Source organism: Hemitrygon akajei, chromosome 1 (assembly GCF_048418815.1).
Source record: "Hemitrygon akajei chromosome 1, sHemAka1.3, whole genome shotgun sequence".
NCBI lineage: Eukaryota > Metazoa > Chordata > Chondrichthyes > Myliobatiformes > Dasyatidae > Hemitrygon > Hemitrygon akajei.
Window position 1 is genome coordinate 40,046,840 of NC_133124.1, and position 21,320 is coordinate 40,068,159.

A 21,320-nucleotide genomic window follows, 5' to 3' on the forward strand; every position below is an offset into this window, starting at 1 on the left:
TGTTTTTGTTGACAAACCAAATCTCCTGAAACTCCTAATGAAATATAGCTGCTGTCTTGCCTTCTTTACAGCTGCATCAATATGTTGTGTCCAGGTTAGATCTTCAGAGGTATTAACACCCAGGAACTTGAATTTGCTCACTCTCTGCACTTCTGATTCCTCTATGAGATTGGTTTGTATTCCCTCATCTTGCCCTTCCTGAAGTCTACAATCAGCTCTTTGGTCTTGCTGGCATTGAGTGCAAGGTTGTTGCTGCGACACTATTCAATTAGCTAATATATCTTTCTCCTGTATGCCCTTTCATCGGCCAACAATGATTGTATGATCAGAAAATTTATAGATCCGTTTGAGCTATACCTAGCAGCACAACCATGGGTGTAGAGAGAGTAGAGCAGTGGGCTATGCACACATTTCTATGGTGCATGTAAAAACCAAGATTATAGGTCATGATTTTTTTGATGCAGTTTCTGTTTGTGTCAAAAATGCCTACCATGAATGTTGATTACATCACACCTATGAAGAAAGAGGAAGGAATTATATCTATGTTGGGATGAAACTTAATGGGAAATGTCCACTCCAACATGCCATTTGGGATGCCTGGTTGAGTTTCCAGCAGGTTTCCTGGAATGAGTGCAAATATTTCAAACCCTTTGCAAAATGCCTTTTTTATGGCTGATTTTTGCATCTAAAATGTGTTCCTAATATTTTTATCCTATTTCTTGATAATTATAGATTTCCTGAGTGCCAGATTCAGTTATAGATGACTAAAGTTCTGCTGTGGCACCTCAGAATTGGTAAAATGATTTATTATTATCATAGCATGTACTGTGGTACAGTGGAAAAACTCTGTTTTGTATGCCCATCTATATTATATTGTCTGATTACATCAGTGAGCTGAGGTAGTATAAACGCAATGCAAACAATAACAGAATGCAGAATAAAGTGTTACAGAGAAGGTACATTCCAGACAGATAATAAGCTTCAAGGCCATAAGTACATTGTGAGGTCATCTTATCATACTAGAAGCCTTTATTGCTACAGTCCAGGTGGCTTCTGACCCATAACTTTGGGTGTATTTGGTGTTCTCAGCTATGACTTGATATCACATGGCATCAATCAAATTAGTTGAAGATTAAATTTTTTTGTGATGACAGTGATCTTGCAGAGGATGGGGCCTGGGAGCCAAGATGCATTGTGCACTCAACCATATGCAAAATGCGCAGAGGAATTCAAGAGGTCAGGCAGTATTAATGGAGGGAAATAAAAGTTTTAAAGTAAACTTATTATCAAAGTAGATATATGTCACCATATACAACCCTGAGAATCATTTTCTTGCAGGCATGCACAGTAAGTCCAAGAAACACTGATGAAAGGCTGCACCCAACAGGACAAACAGATAACCAGTGTGCAAAAGAGAGCAAACTGTGCAAATACAGAAAAAGAAAATAATTAAAATAATAAATAAATAAGCAGTAAATATCAAGAACAGGAGATGGATAAGTCCTTGAAAGTGAGTCCATAGGTTGTGGGAGCAGTTCAGTGATAGGGTGAACGAAGTTGAGTGAAGGTATCCTGATGGTTGAGGGGTAATAACTCCTTTTGAAACTGCTAGTGTGCATCCTGAGGCTTTTGTACCATCTTCCTGATGGCAGAAGCAAGAAAAGAGCATGTTCTGGGTGGTGGAGGTCCTAGATGATGGATGCTGCTTTCCTGCAATAAAGCTGCCTGTAGGCGTGCTCTGTGGTGGGGAAGGCTTTACCTGTGATGGACTGGGCCATGTCTGCTACATTTTGAGATGTTTTACAAGTGTGGTTGAATACCAAATATGTTGAAAAATGATCTAGTGTTTTCCTGGTGTATGACAAATAAGGTCTTCTTGGGCTTCCGGCCAGGTCCAGGTACAGGTTTCCCCCCACTATCTGAAAGTGGAGTGTTCCTATGAAACCTTTTGTAAGCCGAAATGGCGTAAATCGAAGGAGCAATTACCATTAACTTATATGGGAAAAATTTTTGAGTATTCCCAGACCCCAAAAATAACCTCCCAAATCAAACCAAATAGCACATAAAACCTAAAATAACATTAACATATAGTAAAAGCAGGAATGATATGATAAATACAGCCTACATAAAGTAAAATAATGTATGTACAGTGTAGTTTCACTTACCAGAATCGGGAAGATTCAGCCAAAAATCGACTTGTAGGGAAAAAAAAGCACGTACACGCATGTGCACACACCTGCCCGCACAAGACTTATTGGTCATGGTAGTCTTTCTTGGGGTAAACACAAGTTTAAAGCGGGCACCTTTTTTTCGTAAAAGCGAAAATCCTCTTCACCTTGTTTACAATCGAATTCCAGCTCTTTCTTAGAGCAAGACCTTCATTGGCACCAATGGCTTTGGGGACCATCTGGTAAAGGGAGCCATTGAAATAAAACTAGAGGAAAAGAATTTTAAGAAAGATGAAGGTCTCCTTGTAACCTTTGATGCCCTAGCTAATCAAGAACCTATCAATCTTTGCTTTAAACATACTCAATGACTTGGCCTCTACAGTGGCCTGTGGCAAGGAATTCCACAGATTCACAGCCCTCTGGCTTAAGAAATTCCTTCTCATTTCTGTTATAATGGGTGGCCCTCTAGCCTGAGGCTGTGCCCGCTGGTCCTAGACTCATCCACAAAGGAAACATCCTATGTACATTCACTCTTTCCAGACCGTACAATAGGTTTCAATGAGATTCCCCATGTCCCCAACTCCACCCCCAACCACCCATTCTTCTAAATTCTAGTGAGTACAGGCCCAGAGCCATCAAACATTCCTCATATGATAACCTTTTCATTCCTGGAATCATTCTCATGAGCATTCTTTGGACCCTTTCCAATGCCAGCACCCCTTTTCTTAGATAAGGGACCTGAAGCTGTTCACAGTACTCCAAGTGTAGCTTATAAAACCTCAGTGTTACATTCTTAATGTCAAATTCTAATCCTTTAGAAATAAATTCTAACATTGTATTTGCATTCCTTACCATCAATTTGCCCTGCAAGCTAACCTTTAAGGAATCCTGCACAGGGACTCCCAAGTCCCTTTGCACCTCTTATTTTTGAATATTCTCCATGTCAGTCTATGAAAATAATCTACACCTTTATTCCTTCTACCGAAGTCCATGACCATTTGCTTCTCTACTCTGTATTTCATCTGCCACTTAGTCCTAATCTCCTAATCTGTCTGATTCCTACTGCAGACTCCTTGCTTCCTCAACACTCCCTGTCCTTCTACCCATCTTCATATTGTCTGCAAACTTGGCCATAAAGCCATGAATTTCATCATCCAAATCATTCACGTATAATGGGAAAAGGAGTGGTGACAATACCCAGCCCTGCAGGACACCACTAGTCACTGGCAGCCAACCCTTTATTCCCACTCTTTGCCTCCTGCTAATCAGCCAAACTTCTATCCATGCCAGTTTCTTTTTTTTAAGAGCCTCATGTGCGGTACCTTTCAGAAGCCTTCTGAAAATCCAAAAAAAAATATCCATTGACTCTCCATTGTTTATTGCCTGTAATTTCCTGAAGAATTTTGAGGGGATGACGGTATTGAATGGCAAACTGTAGTAGAAGAACTCCAAAAGATTCGTTAGGGAAGATTTCTCCTTAAGGAAACCATGCTGAGTTTGACCTATTTTATCATGTCTGTCTAAGTATCCTTAATAATGTCATCCAATATCTTCCCAATCACTGGGCCATATTTCCTTTCTTTTGCTTCCCTCCCTTTAAGAGTGGAGTGAAATTTGTGATTTGCAAGCCCCTGGAACCAGTCCAGAATTGAATGGTTCTGGAAAGATCATTACTAATGCCTCCACAATCTCTTCAGTCACTTCTTTCAGAAACCTGGTGTGCAGTCTATCTGGTCCAGATGATTTATCTACCTTCAGACCTTCCATTTTCCCAAGTACTTTTTCCTTAGTTAATAACAATAGCACTCATTTCTCCGCCTGACACTCTCAAATTTTGGCATACTGCTCGTGTCTTCCATGGTGAAGACTGATGCAAAATACTTATTAAGTTTCTCTGTCATTTCACTGTCCCCCATCACTCCCTCTCCTGCATCATTTTCTAGTGGTCCAATATCTAATTTCGCCTTTTTTACTCTTTATTTGAAAAAATCTTTTGATGTCCTCATTTATATTATTGGCTAGCTTCCTTGTATATTTCATCTTTTCTCTCCTTATGGTTTATTTAGTTGTGTTCTGTTGTTTTTTAAAAACTTCCCAATCCTCTAAATTTCCATTAATTTTTGCTATATTGTATGCCTTTTCTTTTGCTTTATGGTGTCTTTGACTTCCCTTGCCAGCCACAGTTGCCTCAGCCTCCTATTAGAATACTTCTTCATCTTTTGGATGTATCTATACTTCTAAATTGTCCCTAGAAAATCCAGCCATTGTTTTGCCGTTATCCCTGCCAGTGACCCTTCCAATCAACTTTGGCCAGCTCCCCTCTCATATCTCTGTAGTTCCTTTTATCCACTGTAATATTGATTTGTCTGACTTTATGTTCTCACTCTCAAGCTGCAGGATGAATTCTATCATATTATGATCACTGTCTCCTAAAGATTCCTTTGGTATCACCTACCGTAGATTTCGCACTACAGAGCGCACCTGATTAAAAGCCGCTGGCTCTAATTTTAGAAATAAAATCAATTTTGTACTTGTACAAGCCGCACCGGATTTTCGGCCGCAGGTGTCCCACGTTGTAATGTGAGATATTTACACAGAAAGATATTACACGTGAGGATTTTTTAACTTTTAATTAAATCCATATGGTAACATAAACAAATACATATTGCAAATGCTTTTTTTTCGAACCGTGCCTGTAACGCGGCTACTTTTAAATATACGTTGCGTATACTTTTTTACTGAACAACATTCCAATATCTCCTAACGACTGGTAAAAAATATATATACTGCAGCCTACCAGGAAAAGTTATTGATCGCCTTTAACTTAAAAGCAGCGTTTTCGCTCCGCCGCTCGCCCCCCGCCTTCCCGTTTATCGCAAACCGGTATTTCCCACAAGACGCGGCGAAACCGGATGTGACATCATAGCATCCCAGGATGTAGTACAGAAAACAAATATAGTTAAAACACTTCTAACTTTAACTAACAAATGAATTACTAAGCGAAAATATTATAAACTAAATAACTGCCATAAAGGCAGCACAATGCTTTTCTTCGAGTGTTTTCCATGTTGATGAGGGTGAGTACAAATGACTGATTTACAATAATTTAATTGTGAAAGTGCGCTTGATTTATCGTACAATTTCATTGGACCTCTGTGAACTACTCATCAATTTTATTGGTCTACTGTTACGAGGCAAAATGTTTTTGGCGGCATGAAAAAAAATCATGCATTAGCCGCACCGTAGTAAAGGCCGCAGTGTTCAAAGCTGTTCAAAGCGTGGGGAAAAAGTAGCGGCTTATAATCTGACATTTACGGCAATTGAGATTGTCTTTTCACTAGTGGGCTATACCACAAGCTGCTCTTAAGAGCCATATTGTAGGCATTCTACAAATTCTCTGATTTGGGATCTACTGATTTTCCCATTGTACTTGCTTATTGAAATCCCCCATAGCTATTGTAACAATGCCCTTTTTACATGCCTTTTCTGTCTAGCGTTGTATTTTGTAATCCACATTCTGGCTATTATTTGGAGTCCTGTATATAACTCCCAACAAGGACTTATTACCCTTGCAGTTTTTTAAGTTTACCCACAAAGATTCTCCATCTTCTAATCTTGTGTCACCTATTACTAAAGGATTTGATTTAATTGTTTACCAACAGAGCCCCTACCCCACCCCTTCTGCCTACCTGCCTGTCCTTTTGATACAAGGTGTGTTCTTGTCCTTGGACAAGCCAATGTTTCTCAATGTATAAGTTATCAAGAGAACTACACTACAATTGGTCGCAATAGTTTTTTGAAGCAGTTTTGTTATTTACTGGACAATGCGGAATCTCAAACATTTCTGGCAGTAGGTTGATAGAATACTAATTGAATTTTCTAAGTTACCAAAAAAAATGTTGTTGGGGTATTTTTTGTGTTTAAACTAATTCCTGCAGGTTGAGGAGGCTGAGTTTAGTGCACTTTATGTAGCTTCCATACGATGGTTACATATTTACAAAATGGGCTATACTATACAAACAACTGATGATTAGAACTGTATAGCCAATAGAGTTCTTTTAATTGGCAAACACATTCTTGCTGAAGTACAAGTAAAAGATGTTGCAAAGGATTTGGTAATAACATCTCACTGACATTTAACGCAGGTGCACAGGTAGATCCCACTGCTTTTTCTACACACATACAGTGCCTTGAAAAAGTATTCAACCTCCAAAACTATTTTCATATTTTACTGTTTCATTTTCCAAATTCAAAATATATTGAAGGAGGCTTTTTTTGAGCTAATCTAGAAAACATTATGTATTATATCTATAATCAAAAGGAAAATTTCAAATCCTTTCAAAATTAAAAACCAAAATTGTGAGACTGAAAAAGCATTCATCCCATCTGTAGGTATGACACAAGCTTTCCTCAGGTGCTTTTTACCTTACCAACTCACCCAATTTATTGATGTAAAAAATTTGGAGGATCACTTGCTTTCAATGAGTTCATAAAAATAAATACTTCTCTCTGTAAGGTCCAACATTAACATAGATTTTCAACAAACCAAATTAAAATGTTGGCAAAAGATCATTCAAGACAAGTGTTGGGGAAATGATAATAGAAAAGCACAAATCTGGGGAAGGGTACAATACTCTCTCAAAGGCACTGAACATACTTTGGAGCTCAGTGGAGTTCATCGTGAAATTTTGGAAAAATATGAAACCACAGCCACACTTTTAGATCAGGGCGCCCCTCTATGCTTAGTCACCAGAGAAGAATGACATTTGTAAGAGAGGCTACTGTGATGGCAATGGTTATTCTGACCAGTAGTCAGTGACTGAAACTGGAGATGAAGTTCATGGCTGCACCATCTCAAAGACCTTGCTCAAAAAGGGTGTTTAGAAACAGAAACCTACAGCACAATACAGGCCGTTACCTTGTTCTTACCTTAGAACTATCTAGTCTTACCCATGGGCCTCTTTTTTTAAGCTCCTTGTAGCCATCCAGGAGTCTCTGCCTCCACCACCGCTGCCGGCAGCCCATTCCACACACTCACCACTCACTGTGTAAAAAGAAAACTTGACATCTCCTTTGTACCTACTTCCAAGCACCTTAAAACTATGGCCTCTTGTGATAGCCATTTCAGCCCTGGGTAAAAGCCTATGACTATCCACACGATCAATACCTCTCTTTATCTTGTACACCTCTATCAGGTCACCTCTCATTCTCTGTCACTCCAAGGAGAAAAGGCCAAGTTCACTCAGCCTATTCTCATAAGGCATGCTCCCCAATCCAGGCAATATCCTTGTAAATTGCCTGTACATCCTTTCTGTGGTTTCCATGTCCTTCCTGTAGTTAGGCGATCGGAATTCAGCACAGTACTCCAAGTCTGACCAGGGTCCTACATAGCTGCAACATTACCTCTCGGCTCTTAAACTCAATCCCTGTTTATGAAGAGTAGCAATGAAGAAGCCCTGGCTAAAGAAAATGCATATCCTTGCCCGTAAATCCTTTGCAAAGCATCACTTGGAAGGTTATTGTAAAGATGTGGAAGAAGGTCTTGTGGTTGTATGAGACTAAAGTGGAACTTTCTGGACTGAACATTAAATGTTTCATGTGGTGCTGTGCAATAGCCAGTTAACACTGTCCTTACTCTAAAGTATGGTGGAGGTAGCATCATGCTATAAAGATGCTTTTCAGCAGCAGGGACTAGAAATATGGTCATGATTGATGGAAAGATGAATGCTGCTAAATACAGAGAGATCCTGGATAAAACCCAGATAGCCTCTGCCAGAAAGCTTAAACTTGGAGTTCGTCTTTTATCAGGATAATAACCCAAAGCACACTTCCAGAGCAACCATGTTGTGGCTTCAAATAAAGAAAATTGATGTCCTTGAGTGGCCCAGTCAGAGTCCTGACCTTAACTTAATCAACCATCTCTGGCAAGACCTCAGGATTCCTGTCTACCGCTGCTACCCAGCTAACTTCGCACAGCTTGAGCAATTTTGCAAGGAGGAATGGGCAAATCTTGCTCCATCTCATTGCGCAAAGCTAATAGAGACTTATCAAAAAGGCTGTAATAGCTGCAAGAGATGGTTCAACTAAGTACTGAGCAAAGAGGGAAGGATACTTTTGATCTGACAATTCAGATTTTGAATTTTTTGAATTTTTCATGCTTTACAATCTTCCCTGTATTTTTGTGCTGTACTGTGAAAAAAGGAGCAAGTGATTCACAAATAAAAATTAACCGGTTAAATTGATCAAAATCCCTGGTTGTAATACTTATTTATGTGAACAAAGGGTCGGAGGCTGAATACTTTTACAAGGCATTGTAACTGTGTGGCAAGGAACAGCTCAGATACCACCTATTAGTTTGTTGTTGGCAGATAGTAGCGAGGAGGTATGCAGCTGTGAAGATTGGCCAGTTGAGTGGTGTTGCAATAATCTTGCACTCACTCTCAGCAAGACCCAGGAATTGATGGTGGATTTCAGGAAGGGGAAGTTAAGAGAACAGAGGCCAATACTCATTGAGGGGTCAGCAGTGAAAAGGGTGAGCAGCTTCAAGTTCCTGGGCAATCTGTATCTCAGAGGGTCTATCCTGGGCCCAGCATATTGTAAGATGAAGAAGGCAAGCTGAAGACTACACTTCATTTGGAGTTTGAGGAGATTTTGTATGTCACCAAAGACTAGAGATCTGCAGCCTGACCAGTTGCATCACTGCCCCAATGCAGAGGATTGAAAGAGGCTACAAAGGGTTGTAGACTAAGCCAGTTGCGTCATGGGTACAAGCCACCCCACGCTCAAGGATGTCTTCAAAAGATAGTGCCATTAAAAGGCTGCATCCATCGTTAGGGACCCTCACCACCCAGATCATACCCTCTTCTCTTCTCAAGGACCTGCCGATGCACATTCAAAGTTTTATGAACAGCCTTTTACAATCAAACTTCGGAATGATCCATGAACTGCCTCACTATTCCTGTTTTGCACTATTTATTTTGTTTTTCATTATAATTTATGGTAGTTTTTATGTCTTGCTCGGTACAGCTGCCACAAAACAGCTAATTTTACAACATACAATATGTCAGTGATAATAAACCTGATTCTGATTTTACACTTTTATTGAATAACCCCCTAACCTCTACAAAGAACTTTCAATGTAACAAAGCTTCCACTGTATTTGAACAGAGCTGACAACAACCATTGATGAACAGGATGCTTATAGAAGTGGTCTAAAGCATGAAGTGGTGATGTTTGTGGTGGTATAGTAGAAGCGAGGTGGCATGGTAGGCCTTTTAAGATAGGAAATAATTTGGTGTAGGAGCTGTGTGGTTTTGTCTGTTGTTTGTTGGTGGGGTAGAATCAAAGGCCAGAGCCCTGAAGCATACAGTTCATTCACTGGCGAGTTGAGTTAATAGGAGGTGAGATGAGATTGAATGAAGCCTTGGACCAAAAAAAAATGTAGGTTCTGAAAATCTTAAATAAAAATAGAAAATTCTGGAAGTATTCAGCAGTTAAAGCAGTATCTGTGGAGTGAGATTCAGATTCAGTTTATTGTCTTTTAGAAACCACAAATGCAATGCAATTAAAAAATGAGACACCGTTCCTCCAGAATGATATCACAAAAGCATATGACAAAACAGACTACACTAGAAAATCCACATAACGTTTGGCAATCCCCAATCCAGAGTACGGAGAGGCTCAGATGTTTGAAATTAACAACAGTTCAAACTGGTTAAGTGAGAATACATCATGTTTTAAATCACAGAAAGACCTTTTGATGCATTTTCCCTTCTTAACAATGGTATCTTGTTTACTGTGGTTGATGGTCTCTCAGTCTTGTCTGCTGTTTTCCACTCTTCTGCTTCCAGTTAGAATAAGGATAAGATTCTGCTTGTCCTCATCTTCTACCTTATCAGCCTTCATATTCAATGGATTATCCTTTATCATTTTTGCCATCCTCAATGGGATTCATCCATCAGACAGGTCTTTCTGTCCTCTCACCTTTCAGCATTCTAATAGGGTTGTTCACTCCTCTAGTCTCTGACTTGTTTTTCTGCCTTCAACAATGACACTTTCCATGGGAAATGCATCACGTGCCCTCTTCTCACATTCTACTGTTAAGGAACTCAAACTGTCCTTCAAGGTGAAGTTCATTCTTCCTATTTAATGTATTGTGTTTGGAGCTCATGATTTCAGTAACTTTGATTTTTCAATTTCCCATCACTTCAATCTCCTCTTCAGTTCCACTTTGGCCTCTCTGTCTTTTGTCTCCAACACTGATTTGATAATGCCCTACTTCAGATTTCATATGGGAATGTTGAAGCCTTTGGGACTCAGTATTGGATTCAACTAACTTCTGGATTTTCGCTCTGTGGATGTTGGACATTTTCAGTTTTGAATTCCACCTTTGATTTTGCTTCTGTTTCAGACTGCAGAATTTAAACTTGACAACTTGGGTCTGTATCTTATCACAGACGTTACCTTTGTTATCTATCCCTTACTCTTTCTGTAACTTTTTCTCTCAGTCCATTTTGATAAAGGGTTGCAGACAGAAAGTGTTCACTTTGTTTCTCTCCATGAAGTTTGCCAGGCCAGCTGAAATCTAAAGCTTCTGACAGGTATTTTACATCTAATTGATCAAGATGTCAGTGGTAGATAGGAATAATGATAGTGAAGCATTGTCTACAGTAGGATATGTCCGGTGGAACTCTGCAAAAGTTAAAACCATGAGTGATAAGGGTTTTTACAATCAGTAGGATAATGTGCTGATATACACCAATATCCCATATATGAAGTTCAGTTTGAGATCAAGAGAATGGAGATTTAGTTTGAGCACGTAGCTGGGAAATGATGGATGTGTACCAAGGCATAAAGTTTTAGGCTGGAGGATGAGAATGAAGCTAATGGCTGATTGCATTTTCTTTTACCGTACAATAAAGAAGTGGATACAAGACCCAATCACAAGAGTGGAGTGAAGGCTTGGGGAGTTGAGAGGAGAAATGATTGCAACACCTTATCATTTTACATTTAATACCTTCTAAGTGTAATAAAGGTTTACCATTGTGAACTTGCCTAACCAATCCATTCAGGTAAGGTTCAAGATGAATAAACTGTGGATGTGGTGATATTCAAAGTACCAGTCCCTTAACAGGGAATGTATTTGAACTCAGGGCAATTTCTAACAGAATTAGGTCTTTCTAATTTTATTTTGCCATACATTGTTCATTATAACAGTTTGATATGAAATGAAAGTACCGGTAATTGTTGTAATTGTGGGTATTTAGTGTATTTAAATTGATGCATTTGAAATAAAATTGAGGCATCTTTGATCTTGGCAGCTTTAACTTTGTCTTTCCCACCCTATTTGAGCAAAATAGCACACTTTCCAAAAAGAGGTCTTTTTAGTTCACAATTAGCATAAACAGCATACAAATTTTAAATGTCCCATGCAGACTATAGATTTCCTGTAGTTTTGCTTACTGCTTGGCAGTCCTAAGAAAGGATGCAATTCAGTGACAATAATTTATCAGTATTGAGGGTATTCTGAGAAGTAAAAAGAAACTTAGTTTCAATTTTCTGTTATTTAAAATTGGTGAGCAGAGAATCATCTTGCTGAGGTTTTGTGTTCCTAAAGTGCGTCATCTGTGTTCAAATGTGGAAAAACAAATCATCTCCACCACCACCACCAACATTTAGATTTTGTTTCTCCTGTTTTATTATATGAAAGATTTAAATATAATCTTTTTGTTCAAGATAAATGGAAAATTTACAGGGTAGTAATTCATTGCAAACAAGTGCCAGAAATACAGGAACAATGCTTAAAAGTTCTGACAATTTGAGACTACTGCACAGGATCAAAGTAAGCTGCAGAGAGTTGTAAATTTGGCCAGCTCCATCATGGGTACTAGTTTCTGTAATAACCAGGACATCTTCAATGAGCGATACCTCAAAAAGGCGTTGTCCATCATTAAGGATCACCATCACCCAGGTCATGTCTTGTTCTCATTACAGGACGTAGAGGAGCCTAAAGGCCCGCACTCAACGATTCAGGAACAGCTCCTTCACCTCTGCCATCTGATTTCTAAATGGACATTGAACCAAAGAAAAACACTACTCACTGCTTTTTATTCCTATTTTTGCACTACTTATTTAAATTTTATATAGAAATATTTATTTATTTACTGTAATTCAGTTTTTTTCTATTATGTATTGCATTATACTGCTGGCACAAAGACAACGAATTTCATGACATATGCTTGTGACACTAAGCCTGATTCTGATTCTAATATTAAGACAATCTGTTCAAGCAGATACATTTTCATGAAAAATCCCCTAGATGGCATTGCAGAGTAAATCATGTTGGCAATAAAGCTGCATATAATATGCCATATATTTAGGAAGATGAAGTCAATGGCAAGTGCACACCTCTTCATTTTCCAGTCCAAGCATCTCATATTTTCTTCTCTGATGGTGCTTTCACTCCCTTCACTGAGTGCATCACACTGTGCTGCTTCACTTTATTCAACTTTATTTTGAAAAATTATTGACAACCTCAAAGCTTTAATATTTACCTCATGCTACAAACTTTGCTTGTTCACGGTGGATTACATCTTGAATTTAGGACTTCTGTAGTCTATTGAATCTTAAGCAAGTGACTCCTGGGATTTGAAGTTTAGCTGTATTAGCTGCATTACTTGGGTAAAAACAGCAGTATTCTCTGGTCAATTGAGGTTGTGATTGAGTAGATGGTGCTGTTTTGCATTGAGATACAGTGTAACAATGCTTTATAGAGTGAAAGGTAAGTATACCTGCATGTATATTAGATTTTACCTGAAGTGTATGTATATTTAATGCCTCTGGAAGTATTTTTTTTCAGGAAGCATTTACTAATCTTTCAGTAATGGAACTATATATTAAAATTACAATATAGTAATCAACTTTTAATTAAAAACAAAAGAGGTCGCTTATGTATTGCTTCCTCATGTTTGAAAATCTTTCTGTGACTGAATTTGTTCCTTTAAAAACTGTTTTGAAGGTTGCATCAAAAGAATGTCAATCTATTATGGCTACTTTAATTAGCAGCAATGCACTATACCACTGGTACCTTGTTTAGCGCTTAGGTTGTGCACCTAGAAACAAGTTATTGTGGAATAGGTGCTAAAAGGACTCACTGTAGACACAATGCTGTTGTGCTTGGATTCTGGTGTGAACCCAACCCTTGATGATCTGCATGCTGGCGCAATGGGAACCTGTTTAAGGTCTTGGCCCTGCTGGATTTCCTGCACTGAGGAAGTGGTTAATCCCTTCCCATGGCTTCATGGCTTGGCGTGGATGGAGGCACTGTGTGGTGGCAACCTGTGAGGGCTCAGTCAGGAAGCATTGCCACTCACTGTTGAGATGCAGGGCTCAGCAGCTGCACCCTGGTCAAATGAATAAGTGCAAACTGTTGCCAGAGACTAGCAGTGACTGCACCATGTATCAACAGACTATTTGAGTCCTGTTGAGAGAGACTATGGGACTAGGTAAAAAATATAATTTGTATGCCCGCAGTTCACTGTACAGTCATTTTAAAAAGCCAGCTTTTCTGTCCCGTGCTGGACATTGATACCAATTCAATTGTTTTATGATATTCTTTGGTATTTAAAATTAGGAATGAAAGAAGTGGAAAGATCCATTCGTGCTAAACATTTTGGGAAAAATGAAGAGCCAGTTCAAACAGCTGACAATCCACCACTTAAGACAGGTAAGGTGGGGCTACTTTAAGTGACACTGTAAAGAAGATGTATGTGAAGAAAAGTTATTCTCTGATTGTAAATGAGCTTCTCTGTATTGAGTAAAGTGATGTGTAGCTCTTTGATAATAGATATGGGTAAACTAATTCCTATGTAATGAAATGACAAAACTGGAAAAAATGCCAAACTGGCCAAAACAGAATAATAACTGACTTTTTAATCATGTATTGAACTAAATGAGCTATCTCCCAAGTTTACAGAAATGTTACAATGCCAAACAATATAAAGCCTTGAAAAGGCTACTTTTTGTCAAAAAAAGTTCTCTGCAATCTTTATTACTTGAATTGCCTGCAAATCTCAATGAAGTGTTGTAATGGTGAGTATTCAGATTAAATGCTCATTTTTCTGGAAAGGGCTACAAGAAGGAGATTTTAATATGAAATTACTCTTTGCATTCAGCAGTAAAACATTGGACTCAGACAAATATAGATTAAAGGCATTTCTCTTGTATATGAAGAAATTAGTGTTACGTACCCCGTAACTGGGTGTCTTACCAGCAAAAATAGAAGTATCCGTTGGAGTCTGGTACTATCTTCAAAACAGTGTTTATTAGTAAAATATACAAATCAATATCAATCAACAATGCAAATATACAGATAATACACGTTAGCAATACTAAACCTAAAAATGTGGGTATAATAATAATCAATCATAAACAAGTTCTATCGTTGTCTAGGGGATAATGAATTGTCATATGTGAATATAAAGTTCAGTTCAGTTCATACAGGCTGAGGTAGTTGTTGGTCGATGTGTTGTAATTGTTGGAGAGAGAGAGAGAGAGAGGGAGCGAGAGCGATCAAACAGTGACAGTCAGTCAAACCTTCCTTTACGTTCTTGATCCATCGTTGTGTTGTTGTGGCCATTCAGGTATGACCCCTCTGTCCTTTAGCTAGACCGTTCTTCTATGGTGGACTCGTCACCCAGGCAAGGGTGGACACACACACAAGCCCCCACCGGCCTCGCTATAAACACTGTGAGTTAAAATTGACCGATCCTTCGTTCCGTCTCCGATGCCCCACGCTTTTCTCGTGGGTTCCAACACTTAAACAGTGCTCACTAGTGTGTCTCTTGGTGCATCTGAGGGGTGTCTCCCCAGACCTCACTTTTATCCCTACTCACGGGGTCTCAGGTGTCAAATCAGTTTTTAATGGCTTAGCCCATCAAACCAGCCCACTCCGGCTGTCCACTGAGGAACTTTAATGAACAGAATAGTACCAAGTAAACATCCCTCTCCGGAGCCATAAGTCTTACAGGAGTCATAATATGGTCTCTCTCCCCCGGTGTTATCTCTCCCTTGTCTGAAGCAAATGTTCTAGTCCCAGTATGTTTTGTTCTATCTCTTTCTCTCTCATTAGCAGCCTGGCAACAGTAACAGTTTGTAATTCTCCCAGGGGAGGGGGACATGGGCAACCCTGCACCCTTCTGCCCATCAGAGCTGTTCATCCTTCGTAACATTAGAAACAATTCATAATAATATTTACCATCTCCTTAAACTGATTATAATAACTGTAACAAAGCAATGTACAGTATTCAAAATAATCACCTAGGATTGTTATGAGAATGTACTACAATTGTATTTACAATGTTACATCTCATGACAGATCATATCAGAAATGTTGAGATGTACAAAATAGAGCCATGGTTAACTCAGTGCTAACTACTGTGTTAAGAGTTTAATTAGTGGAGTAATTTGCTGATACTGTCTTTAAACTATTATTTTAGAGACTCAGCCAGAAGAACCTGAACCTATTAAAGCCACTATGGCTCAGGAGTCTTTCAAAACCAATATAGGTAGGTCTTCACGTTTTGGATTATATATTATTCCTTAACTCATTCGAGGTCAATATACCGAAGGTATAAAATTTGATCTCTTAATTAAACTGTTGCATTTTGCTCAAGTAGGATTTGTTACACAATGAATTAAATGAGTATAGGAATGTATTTCTTCAGCTCTTGGCTTCTCCTTTGAGAGTGGGGTATTATAAAATTTGTAATTTCGGTAAGTGATCACTTTGAATGTATATGTTGTTACCCTTGTTATTTATCATGGAACCATAGTGTGGGTACCATAAAGACACAATTGGCTTATTGTGTCTGCTCTGGCTCTCTTATGGAGTAACTATCTAGTTCCCATTCATGTTCTCCGAACTGCCACACTGCATCTTAGACTCAGTATAAGGAGCAGACTCAGTGGAACAGATTCAGTGGGCCAAATGACCCAATTCTCTTCTACGTTTTATGGTCTTATGTATTCATTCCTTAATTTCCTCATGTAAAATTGCTGATGGAAGGACACAATGGAACCTGCCTCCACCACATCTGCGGGTAGTATGTACTATGATTTAACTCCACAGTGTGTTTAAAAAAAAATTGTCATGTCACTCTAGATTCTTTTTCCCTTTATACTTGTGACCTTGAGTACTTGACCTCTCCATAGCTTCCCACAATCCTATCTATATTTCTCATCATTCTATATCTTTCCATCAAACATTCTCTTGTCCTTCTCCAAAAAGTAGTCCTCTGATTCTGTAATCTAGCCTGGTTCCTCAATTTCCTCAGTTAGTTCTGATTGGCAACAACTTCTCTACAGTCAGTACCACAAGGCTGTGTGCTTAGCCCCTATTCTACTCGCACTATACTTGGGACTGTGAGGCTAAGTGCAGCTCCAGTCCCTTATTTAACTTGCTGATGACAACACTGTTGTTGGCCAAATCAAAGGTGGTGACAAATCAGCATATAGAAGGGAGATTGAACCTTATTGTTCAATGTTGACAATTGACTACAGGAGGAGGAATCTGGAGATTCATTAGCCAGTCCTCATTAGGGGATAAGAGGTGAAGAGATACGGCAACTTTAAAAATACTCAGTATTGTCATTTCAGAGGATCTGTCTAGCGCATGGTACCATTACAAAGAAGGCACGGAGGTGCCTCTTTTAAAAGTTGGCGAAGATTTGGCACATCATCTAAATTTTTGACAAACTTCTACAGATGTGGGGTGGAATGAATACTGACTGACTGGTTGCATCACGGTCTGAAGTAGTAAAACCAAAGCCCTTGAACAGAAAAATCTACAAAAGGTAGTGGATACAGCCCAGTCCATCACAGATAAAGCCCTCCCCACCATCAAATTCATTTACACAGTTGCAAGAAAGCAGCATTTATCATCAAGTGCCCCACCATCCAGACAATGTCCTCTCCTTACTGCTACCATCAGGAAAGAGGTACAGGAGCCTCAGGTCCTGTACTACCAGGCTCAGGAACAGTTATTGCCTCTCAACTGTCAAGCTCTTGAACCAGAAGGGATAACTTCACTCACCGCAGCACTGAACTGATTCCACACACTTTCAAGGACTTTACAACTCATGTTCTCAATATAACTATTTATTTGTATATTCATTCATTCATTTTTTTTTTCTTTTTTTATTGCACACTTTGTTGCCTCCTGCACATCGGTTGTTATCTGCCTTTGTCGCGTGCAAGTTTTCATTGATTGTATTGTGTTTCTTGGTATTTACTGTGAATGCTTGCAAGAAAGTAAATGTTAGGGTAGTATATGTTGACATATATGTATTTTGATAAAATATTTACTTTGAACTTTGTACTTAACTATGGTCCCTAATTACCAACTGTTCAAATAAGAGTAGATATTATTTTGTCAAACATTCATTCACTTTATGGTGATTAGTGAAGGAATCATGTTTATTGTGCTCATTGAAGATACCTCACAAAGTAGGCGAACCATCTGATTAATTATCACTTTCTCTAATTCAGTTTCGAGCAGATGGCATGGGTCAGAGGACAAAGAATATTAAAAATAGAAATGCATTTTAGCAGTTTTATAATGCAGAAACAAAATGCAGATATATTTTATTTTCAAAGTAATCAAAAAGTATCTCAAGGCACTTGAGCAGACCATAAAACCAGACGGAGCATATTTAGGCCATTTGGCCCATCGAGTCTGCTCTGCCATTTCATCATGGCTGATCCATTTCCCTCTCAGCCCCAATCACCTGCCTTCTCCCTGCATCCCTTCATGCCCAGACTAATCAAGAATCTATCAATCTCTGCCTTAATTATACCCAATGACTTACTCTACAGCCGCCTGAGGCAATGAATACCACAGATTCACCATTCTCTGGCTAAAGAAATGTTTCCTCATCTGCGTTCTAAGTTGATGTCCCTCTATTCTGAGGCTGCGTCCTCTTGACTTAGACTCCCCTACCATAGGAAACATTCTCTCCAAATCTACTCTATCTACCCTTTCAAAATTTGGTAGCTTTCAATGAGATCTCTCCTCATTCTTTTGAATTCCAGTTGAATACAGGCTAGGAGCCATCAAACACTCTAAAATGACAAGCCATTCAATCCTGGAAACATTTTCGTGAGCTTTCTTTGAACCCTCTCTAATTTCAGCACATCCTTTCTAAGATAAGGGTCCTAAACCTCCTCACAGTACTCCAAATGGTCTTCACCAGTGTCTTATAAGGCCTTAACATTACATTCTTGCTTTTATTTTATAATCCTCTAGAAATTAATGCTAACAATTGCATTTGCCTTCCTCACCATGGACTCAAACTGCAAATTAACCTTTAGGGAATCCTGCACAATGACTTTCAAGTCCCTTTGCACATCAAATTTTTGATTTTTTTCTTCATTCTTCTACCAAAGTGCATGACACTATTTCATCTGCCAGTTCACTGCTAATTCTCCTAATCCACCTAAGCTCTTTTGTACCCTCTCTGCTTTCTCAACAATAGCTGCCCCTCTACCTGTCTTCATATCGTCCACAAAACTGGCCACAAAGCCACCAATTCCATCATCCATATCATTGACATTTAATGTAAAAAAGTTGTCCCAACACAGACTCCTGTGGAACACCACTAGTCCCAAGCAGCAAACCAGAAAAAGCTCCCTTTATTCCATCTGTTTGCCTCCAGCCAACCAGCCAATGCTCTTTCCAAACTATAACCTTTCCTGTGTTACCATGGCTTTTAACTTGTTAATCAGCCTCTTCTGTGGCACCTTGTCAAAGGCCCTCTGAAAATCCAAGTGCATAACATCTATTGATTCTCTTTTGTCTATCCTGTTTGTTATTCTTTCAAAGAATTCCAACAGATTTGTCAGGCAAGGTTTTCCCTTAAGGAAACCAAGCTGACTTTGGTCTATTTTACCATGTGCCTCCAAGTACCCGGAAGCCACATCCTTTACTATTGACTCCAACATCTTCTGAACCACTGAGGTCAGACTAACTGATCTGTAATTTCCTTTCTTCTGCCTCTCACTTCTTGGAGTGACATTTGCAATTTTCCAGTCCTCCAGAACCATGCCAGAGTTTAGTAATTCTTGAAAGATCATTACTAATGCCTCCAACAGTCTCTTCAGCCACTTCTTTCAGAACTCTGGGGTGTACATCATCTGGTTCAGGTGACTTATCTACCATCAGACCTTTGACTTTCTCAAGCACCCCTCCCTAATAATGGCAAGTTTACTCACTTCTGCCCTGACACTTTTAAACCTCTGGCATACTGTTACTTTCTTCCACATGAAAGACTTAAGAAAAATACTTAATTAGCTCATCCACCATTTCCTTGTTCCCCATTACTGCCTCTGTAGTATCATTTTCCAGCAGTCAGATAACTTTAACCTTCCTTTTACTCTTTATATCTGAAGGAACTTCTGTTATCCTCTTTAATATTATTGACTTTATTAGTTGCCTTCTGTTGGTTTCTAAAAGCTTCCCAATATTCTAACCTCTCATATATGCCCTCTCTTAGGGTTTTATGTTGGCTTCAGCTTCTCTTATCAGTCACGGTTGCATCATTCTGCCTTCAGAATACTTCTTCCTCTTTGGGATGTATATATCCTGCTCCTTCCAAGTTACTTCTGGAAATTCCACCCATTGCTGCCCCTCCATCATCCCTATTAATCTTCTCTTCCAATCAGAGATTGGAATGTGAAGAAATAAAATATGACACTTTTTAATGAGATAATACTACAGATGTATTTTAAGGAGCAATTACAACAAATGAAGTGGTGAGAAAAATCATGGGAAGGAATTCCAGGGATTAAGGCCACATGAGTTGCAGAGTGTTAGTGGTTGAAGTCAAGAGACCGGTTTGGAGAGGTTGTTAAAGCTGTGGTTGCAAAGTTTAAGAGTGGGATGAGTTGAATACTTCAAAATTGAAATAAACAGAATTAACAGCCAGTGTAGGTTCACGAGCATGTGTAATATTGGTTAAAGAAATTCATTTGGCATTGGGAACTGGGTTCTGCAGCTTTGATTTTCATTGCTAATAAATGAGTGAAATTTGTTAGAGTGGCATTAAAAATAATTTAAAACTTGGGCTAACTTACTAATAGGGTAATAAAAAAAGCTATTATTAAAATTCAATTATTATTTGATTCCTGTAAGAATGCTAAATAATTTATTGTGCTTGCTCCTTTATTTTTGGATGCTGAGCTAATTGAGATAAAATTATTGTAATTGTGGTCTTCATAATTGGGATTCAAAGATTGTATATACTTAGCACTTGCACAGGTTTCAGAAGCATTCATTTTTTCCCCTATAGAGCCAGAGCCAGTGGAGGAAGAGCCAGAGCCAGTGGAAGAGGAGCCAGAGCCAGTGGAGGAAGAGCCAGAGCCAGTGGAAGAGGAGCCAGAGTCAGAGCCAGTGGAGGAAGAGCCAGAGCCAGTGGAAGAGGAGCCAGAGTCAGAGCCACTGGAGGAGAAACTCGCACCAGAGCCAGTGGAAGACGAGCCAGAGCCAGAGGCAGAAGAAGCAAATGAATTTGATGCTGTGTCTGAAGATTCAGTTGGTCCTGAAGCTGGTGAGCTTTCATAGGCTATTGCTGTAGATCTGGGGTAAATTAGATTATGAGCAAGAACCTCAAAGTTTTATATAATCAAAGAACCTATTTCAGCAAGACTTTAAGAAGCTACCTCTGGTGGAAGTTTATATCTGTTCTTGGGTAAATAGCAGATAGCTTTTTATGGTGCATGTATGTAAATAGCAGGTAGCTTTATACAGTGTATGTATACTCACATATCTCTATTTTAGAGCAACAGTTAGTTCTAGTGGCCCTTAATAACAGAGGACAAAATTTAGCCAAGATTCTTCCTTATTGTTAATTAATGACCTACAGTGGAAAATGTACATTTTTCTGTTATGTTTTGGTGCCCTGTTGGTGACATAGAGTTTGCTAAAACACATTATTGAGTTTCATACATGATTAACTGTTTGTTTTGCCTCATTAGGATATATCAATATGATCAGAGCTGATCTGTGCTGACCTTCTGTCAGTTCTCCTTAATTCCTGGATCTTTCAAATATTTATCTACCTCCATCCTAAATATAAAATAATCTCATCTCTACTACCC

The 21,320-nt window shown here is 38.9% G+C and overlaps 1 protein-coding gene across 9 annotated transcripts in view; it reads left to right on the forward strand.

Moving 5' to 3' along the window:
* The window catches only part of unm_hu7910 (un-named hu7910), a 210,608-nt gene that overhangs the window by 86,804 nt on the left and 102,484 nt on the right, over window positions 1–21,320 (forward strand). For 7 of the 9 annotated variants that reach the window (XM_073041724.1, XM_073041772.1, XM_073041716.1 and 4 more), the window contains 3 exons: window positions 13,801–13,893; window positions 15,665–15,733; window positions 20,513–20,770. In XM_073041724.1, the coding sequence (XP_072897825.1) occupies window positions 13,801–13,893; window positions 15,665–15,733; window positions 20,513–20,770 (420 nt within the window). The remainder of the gene's footprint in view (window positions 1–13,800; window positions 13,894–15,664; window positions 15,734–20,512; window positions 20,771–21,320) is intronic. The other 2 variants (XM_073041733.1, XM_073041782.1) reach the window with 2 other exon arrangements.